The sequence below is a fragment of the Penaeus monodon genome, chromosome 39 (assembly GCF_015228065.2).
Source record: "Penaeus monodon isolate SGIC_2016 chromosome 39, NSTDA_Pmon_1, whole genome shotgun sequence".
Lineage (NCBI taxonomy): Eukaryota > Metazoa > Arthropoda > Malacostraca > Decapoda > Penaeidae > Penaeus > Penaeus monodon.
The window spans coordinates 23,683,198-23,690,697 of NC_051424.1; the positions used below are offsets into that span (position 1 = coordinate 23,683,198).

At 45.0% G+C, this 7,500-nt stretch overlaps 2 protein-coding genes across 3 annotated transcripts in view; both read left to right on the plus strand.

The window, feature by feature from the left end:
• The window catches only part of LOC119597280, a 40,922-nt gene extending 35,950 nt beyond the window's left edge, over positions 1-4,972 (plus strand). For both annotated transcript variants that reach the window (XM_037946815.1, XM_037946814.1), the window contains exons 2-3: positions 4,176-4,245; positions 4,380-4,972. In XM_037946815.1, the coding sequence (XP_037802743.1) occupies positions 4,511-4,936 (426 nt within the window). In that variant the 5' untranslated portion in view covers positions 4,176-4,245; positions 4,380-4,510 and the 3' untranslated portion in view covers positions 4,937-4,972. The remainder of the gene's footprint in view (positions 1-4,175; positions 4,246-4,379) is intronic.
• The window catches only part of LOC119597506 (microtubule-associated protein tau-like), a gene marked incomplete at its 5' end in the record, with an annotated part of 67,331 nt that continues 64,767 nt past the window's right edge, over positions 4,937-7,500 (plus strand). The window contains 1 exon segment of the mRNA XM_037947084.1: positions 4,937-5,456. Within this exon segment, the coding sequence (XP_037803012.1) occupies positions 4,937-5,456 (520 nt within the window).

The following is a 7,500-nucleotide window of genomic DNA, read 5'->3' on the forward strand; positions in this document are numbered from 1 at the left end:
TCCATTTGAATTATGCTAATATGTCTTGTCTATGTTTCCCCTCTCGCTCCCTGGCTCTCTTCTCACGATTATCGCTTCCCTTGCCTTTCCCCCTTTCTCTGTTGTTTTAATTTTATGTATATTTTTCCCCTTGTCGTCTCCCTTCTATTGTTCCTCTTTCTGTTCAAACTTTCTTCCTCTTGTTTTCTTTATTGTTTTGTTTTATCGCTTTTGCCTTTGTTCCTTCTTCTGTTCTCGAGTCATATCTTGATTTGCTGTTTCTCCTCAAATCCTCTCTCTTTCCTGCTTTACTTCCTGTTTGTCATCATCTCTTCGACCTTCCTCCCTACCTCTCTTTTATTGATTATAAGTTTTTCTTTCTTTCTGGCGACGACATGGCGCCAAAAGGTCTGTGTCAGTATGTCCCCTCCCCCCCTTTGTCTGTTTCCTTCCATTCTTTCTTCCTTCTTCCCTACTCCCTTCTCCCTCTTCCTCCCATTCTTCCTACCCTACCATTGGTCTCTCTCTCTCTCTCTTCTCTCTCTCTCTCTCTCTCTCTCTCTCTCTCTCTCTCTCTCTCTCTCTCTCTCTCTCTCTCACCCCCCCCTCTTTCGTTCTCCCTTCCTCCTCTCCTCTGAAGTTCGTGTCTTGACCCTCTCTCTTCCCTTCGCCCCTCACCTACCTCCATTTCTTCTCCTTGGCCCTGTGCCAGTGCCACGTCTGCTGCAGTCTCTGGGCAAAGAGATTGGAAGGAGGGAATTATGGGGAGGGGGAGGGGGAGGGGGAGGGGGAAGAGAATGAAGGGAAGAGTGGGGAAGAGGGGAGAGGAGGGAAGAGAAAGGTGAGAGGAGGGAAGGTGGGACGAGGGAGGAGAGAAGAGGGGAGAAGAGGCTGCCTTGTGTTGTGTCTCGCTTGTTCCTCGATGGTGCTCGTTCTGTAGTGTCTTCTCTTCTTAGGTTTCTCCCCCTTTCCTTCTTTTTTCTTTTTTTTCGTGCTTGTGAATTTCTTAGATTTCCTTTGATGGATACTTATACTTCTCTTTCTTTATATCTTTTCTCGTTATTATTATTATTATTATTATTATTATTATTATTATTATTATTATTATTATTATTATTATTATTATTATTATTATTATTTCCTTCTCCTCTTCATCAATGTTCCCTTCATTTATCCTTTCTCTATTACTGTTTCTTCTCTCTATGCCAATTATCTTATTTACCGTCACTGGGAACCTGATCGTATTAACCTATTTTCCATTCTATAAAGTAGTTATGGATTTGTTGAAATTTCGAAAACAATGGAGACTGACTCAATGCAGACTTTCGCACAAACAATAAATCTTTTGTTTCAGTGGAGATGTTGAATGGAAACTGTTTTTAATATTGTTATTTTATTGATTGTGAGCGCGTGTGTGCTTGTGTGCGTTTGTGTGTGCATGAATTCCATGTGCAGACGTGTGTTTCTTCTCTTTACACAGTTTTTCTTTGGATAAATGCTTGTCTGCCAATCTCTCTCTCTCATTCTACATATATACCTCTTTTATTTTTCTCTCTGCCTATCTTTCCACTCCAACATGTTACCTCATCCCACCTTTCATATGTCAAACTTTTTAAGAGTCAACATTTTTCTTTGGAAATCTCTGACATCTTTCATTTCATCTCGACTGGTTTTTAATACGTGACTGACGATGAGAAAGTTTCTTTTCCGTGCTATTCTTTCATCGAGTCACTGGTTCCTTGCCTCATTGAGTCTTGGTTAGTGGTTCATTGTTTTCCACTTAATCTGCGGATTCAGTAAATAGTTCAGTATTTTGCTCACCTTTTTCAGATTACTCTTATATTAGCTATATGAATTTTCGATGAAATATAGACCAAATGGAGTGACACTTCATTCAGAATACCAATGGTTTGTGTCAAATCCATGGACGATATGAATCAAGAGAAACATACTTATGGATCCAAAGAATACTTAAAAATCTTATGAATAGATAATAAGGAATGGTAATATTCTATAATAAAATTGGAGAAAAGTTCCCATGGACAAATAATAATGAATAATAATAATCGTAAATGAAGAAAACATAGATATGTATCAAAGAGGAAACGAATCGTCTCGAAACGAAACCGCGAATCGCCGTCTCACTCAGACTCTCGAACCAGCCTTTTGAGAGTCCAGTTTCCAGGCTTCATGAGTCACTAGTATATTGATCCGAACAGTCGATGATGCCCCTCGCTCGGCTGTCTGTCCACGAAGTTCATTCAGGTCTTCGCTCATTTTTTGGCCACTGGTCAAATTATCTGGGTCTGCGATTTCGTCTTGGTATGCCTTTATTGTTAGGTTCGGGTTTTCTTCTCTTTTCATTTTCTTTTCTTTTCTGTCTGTTATTATTTTTTTCTTTGCGGTTTTCTTTAGTTCTTGGTTTATTTGTGTTAGATTTTTCTTCCTTTTGCATGTTCTTTATTTTTTTTCTTCTTTTTTGTCGTCATGATCGTCGTCTGTGGTTCAGTTTCTCTCTTTTTTATTTCGATTTTTGTTCTGTTTCGTCTGGTTTTATTTTTTCTTTCTCCATATAGTTCTTTCCCTTTTATTGTCGTGAACATTGCGTTTCACCTTTATTTTCGCAATAGCCATAATGTAAGTAATGTCATTTTATAATGATCGACACGTTATCGACACGTCACCTTCCGATTACTTTTTTTTTTATTCTCATTTCACTCTTTCTGTGAATGACTCAATGTTTATAAATAGTATCATTCTGACACACTGTTCACACTGACTCACCGCTCTTAAGGGTCTTCTCTTGTGCTGAATCATCCTCGCAACTCATGAGTGACACACACACACACGCACGCACACCCTTACACACACACACACACACGTACGCACGCACGCACCACACACACACACACACACACACACACACACACACACACACACCACACACACACACACACACACACACACCACACACACACACACACACACACACACAATACATGCACACAGGTAGATATGTACATAAAGAGAAGAGAGAGAGAGAGAGAGAGAGAGAGAGAGAGAGAGAGAGAGAGAGAGAGAGAGAGAGAGAGAGAGAGAGAGAGAGAGAGAGAGAGAGGGAGAGAGAGAGGAGAGAGAGAGAGAGAGAGAGAGAGAGAGAGAGAGAGAGAGAGAGAGAGAGAGAGAGAGAGAGAGAGAGAGAAGGAGAAAAAGCATGAATCAAATCGCATGCAATATCCTCATCAGCTCATCTCATCATCAGATAAATAAATAACGGCAAAAGAAAGTAAAAAGAAACAAAAAAAAGAAAAGAGAGAATAATCCTCGCGGCAATAGAGACAGAATCAGCCAACTCCCATCCCTCACCCACCCCCCTCCCCCCAGCCACACCCAATAATCTCTTAACGGCATTTAATTCATTTACCAATGCTAAAATCGATACTGTTTGGGTATGGCACTGGTAAAGGGGAAAGAAGCGAGCGTAGACAGGGTGTACATCAGAAGAGAGAGGGAAGATATGGGAAATTGAAGAGGAATGAGAGAGAGAAAGAGAGAGAGAGAGAGAGAGAGAGAGAGAGAGAGAGAGAGAGAGAGAGATGACTTACGGAGGTGAGGAAGAGAGAAGTGAGAGATGGGAGACTGAAGGAGATAAATGAGTTACGAGTTTGAAGGGAAAAGGAGAGAGGCAAAGACAGACTGAAGGAGGAGGGGGGAGAGGGGAAAGAGGAGAAAGTAGGGAGAGGGGAAATAAGGGAGACAAGAGAGAGAGAATGATATATCGAGATAAACTGAATGGGGGGATAGAAGACTGAAGACAGAGAGTGAATGAGATGGTAAACTGGGGAGAATGAAATGGGAAAGAAAGGAGAGATCGAAGAGAAACGGAATGAAACAGTGGAGGAGATAGGAAAAGGATGAGAGAAAGACATACAGATATAAAAAAGAAAGGTAGTATAAAGAGCTAGATTGGTCAGAGAGAAATACAGACATAGAGACAAAGGGCACGGCTTAGATTGAACCCATAGGTGTGTGTGTGTCTGTCTGAATGAATAATACGTATGCAATGTTCGTGTGGATTGATATGCAATATTGGGGACTCGCCAGGTCAGACTTGGAGCTGCCATGAGTTAGCATGTGGTGACAAAGGCTGGCATGTTGTAGTCCATGATTTAGTGACAGTGGCACCATCCCCGCAGACCCTCGGTGGATCAGGTCGTGACCAGGATTGCCACAACACCTGCTTCACCCTCCCGAGTCCCCCTTCAGGTAAGCTCTAGGGGGACGCACGCCCTTCTTCCCTTTAAACTCCTTCATGAATTATATAACTAATGAGCATACATTTACCTTTGCCTTCCTGTGCTGATTGTTTCCTTTGGCTGACGTGTACCATGCGTGCGCAGGTGCCCCGTCGGAGACCAGCTGCTCCGGTAGCAGGGCGATCCACAGGTGGCTGACACCGGCGTCAGCAGCAACGACGTAGCGGAGACATCCCGCACGCACACACTTACGTACGCGATTGTGCCTCGCGAACATGGACGCGGTGAGCAAGGACAGCGGTTTCGCGGCGCTCGACCACGATGACAACGAGGACGTGGTGGTCAAGACCGCCATCAACGGCGAGGCTCCACCGGCGGCGAAGACCGCGGCAGCCGACGTGCCGCCAGCGGCAGCCGCCAAACCTCTAAACGGCGCCGCAGGCGTGTCGGCGCCGTCCACCAAGCCGGAGCAGAATGGCAAGCCGGTAGACGGTCTGGCGGATAAGCAGGGCGTGAGCGAGCCAGGCAAACCAGGTGAGGTCACAGGCCCAGTGGCCAGCAGGTGGAGGAGCAGGAGCCGCGAACGGGGCGCACGAGGGCCAGGCACAAGCCGCCAAGCAGGAGACGAAGCCGGACGAAAAGGACAAACCCCAGGAAAAGAAACCCGAGCCAGGAAAGCCCAGCGAAGAGAAGGAAGCTAAGCCAGAGTCAAAGCCAGTCGAAAAGCCAGAGTCCGCGAAGAAGGAAGATGCGAAGACAGAGGAAGTAAAGGCGGAAGCGAAACCAGGAGAAACGAAAAAGGAACAGGTAAGCAAACCAGAAGAAGTAAAGAAACCAGAAGAAGCCAAGAAACCAGAAGAAGCCAAGAAACCAAGAAGAAACCAAGAAACCAGAAGAAGCCAAGAAACCAGAAGAAACCAAGAAACCAGAAGAAGCCAAGAAACCAGAAGAAACCAAGAAACCAGAAGAAGCCAAGAAGGAGGAGAAGGCCAAGCCGGAACCCCCGAAGGAGGAGAGAGCAAAGGCCGAGACTCCCAAACCAGAAGAAAAGCCAAAAGCCAAACAAAGCCGTGGAAGACAAGTTGCCAGCCGACGACAAGAGTAAGGTAGAAGAGAAGGCGGCCGAGAAGGACAAAGCAAAGGACGAGAGCAAAGGAGAGAAGGAAGAGGAAAAGGAGGCGGGGAAGGGCACGTCGGCGTCCGTGGAAGCTCTTGGGTCAGGTAATGCGAGGGCCGGTAAGGGAGGGGCAGGGGGGAGTGAGGACGGGGATAGTGATAAAAGTGTGGACAAGGAGAAACGCGATGACGAGGAGAAGGAGAAGGATGAGAAGGAGGAGGGCGTGAAGGAAAAGGCCGAAGAGGAGGACAATGAAAAGGACGAGGGGAAAGAGAAGAAAGCGGGGAAGGGAGAAAAGGGAGTGGAAGAAGTGGTAGAAGCAATGGAAAAGGGAAAAGGTGTCGCGTTGGGAGGGGAAGGAGAGGTGATAGAAAAGTTGATGAAGGAGGCGTCCCTGTCCATCGACGAAGACGAGGTGAAGGCGAGAGAAGTCGCACAGGTCGAGCAGGACATCGTCGTGGCCAAGGCGACGACGAGCGAAAAGGGAAAAGCAGAAGAGAAGAAGGAGAAGAAGGAGGTCGAAGAAGAGGAAGCTGAGGAGAAAGGAAAGGAGGACGAGAAGGAAGAAGAGAAGAGCAAAAAGGAAAGCGGGAGCGAGCCAGAAAGCGAATCAGAGAAGGAGAGTAAATCGAGTAAAGGAGACAAAGACAAATCGAAGAAGGAGTCGCCAACGCCCGAAAAAGAACAAGATGAAAGCAAGGCAAGTGATAAATCAGAGGAAGAAACAACGGAGGCGGACGTAGAGGAGGTGAAGGAAGAAGTAGCCGACAAAAAGGAAGAGGCCAAGGCGGAAGATAAGAAAGAAAAGAAAGACGAAGGAAAAGCAGTGGACGAAAAGGCAGAGAAAGAGGCAAGCAAGAAGGATGAAAAAGAAGGAAAGGTTGAAGCTGCCAAACCCGAAGATAAACAGGAAGAAAAGGTAGAGGATAAACCAGCGGAGAAAGAGAAAGCGGAAGACAAACCAGAGGAGAAGGCAAAACCAGAGGAAAAAGCCTGCGGAGAAACCCGCAGAGAAAGAGGAAATCAAAGATAAATCAGCAGAGAAGGAAGAAGTTAAAGAAAAGACTCCAGAGAAGGAAAAAATACCAGAAAAGGAAGAAGTGAAGGAAAAAACACCAGAAAAGAAGAAGTGAAGGAAAAAACAGCAGAGAAGGAAGAGGCGAAAGAAAAAACGCCAGAGAAAGAGAAAGTAAAGGATAAAACACCAGAAAAGGAAGAAGTGAAGGAAACAACACCAGAGAAAGAGAAAGTAAAGGATAAAACACCAGAGAAAGAGGAGGTGAAAGAAAAAACGCCAGAGAAAGAAAAGGCTGAAGAAGTGAAAGAAGCCAAAAAGGAAGAAACAATAGAGGAGAGAATAGAAGATTCTAAAGTGAAGGAAGGGGCGGAAACCCCTGAAGAAAAGGTGGAGGCAGAACAGGAAACGAAAGTGCCAAAGGAAGAGAAGTAAAAGAAAACAAAACACAGAAGGAGAAGGAAAAAGACTAAGAAACAACCAGAAAGAAGATAAGAAGACAAAGTAGAAGAAGCGCCAGCAAAGAATCGATAAACCCGAAGCCAAAGTCGAAGAAGCTCCCAGCGAAAAGGACAAACCCGAAGCCGAAGCTAAAGTCGAAGAAGCTCCCAGCGAAAAGGACAAACCTGAACGAAGCCAAAGTCGAAGAAGCTCCCAGCGAAAAGGGCAAACCTGAGACTGAAGCCAAAGTCGAAGAAGCTCCCAGCGAAAAGGACAAACCTGAAGCCGAAGCCAAAGTCGAAGAAGCTCCTAGTGAAAAGGACAAACCTGAGGTTGAAGCCAAAGTCGAAGAAGCTCCAAGCGAAAAGGACAAACCCGAAGATAAAGCAGCACAAAGAGAAGCGAAAGAAGATGTGAAAGAGGAGGTAGATGTAAAAGAAAAGGTGGAAGAAGAAGCAGTAAGTAAACCCGATAAAGAAGAGGAGACAAAAGACAAAGAGGAAGTGAAAAAGACCGAGGAAGACGTAAGACCGAGTGACGTAGAAGCTAAAGAAGAAAAGGAAGAGACAGAAGAGGAAAGGGAAGAAGCAAAGGAGGAGGAAGAAGAAAAGAAAGATGTAGAAGAAAAAGAAGAAAAGAAAGAGGAAGAAGAGACCGAAGAAAAGAAAGACGAAGAAGAAGTAGAAACCAAA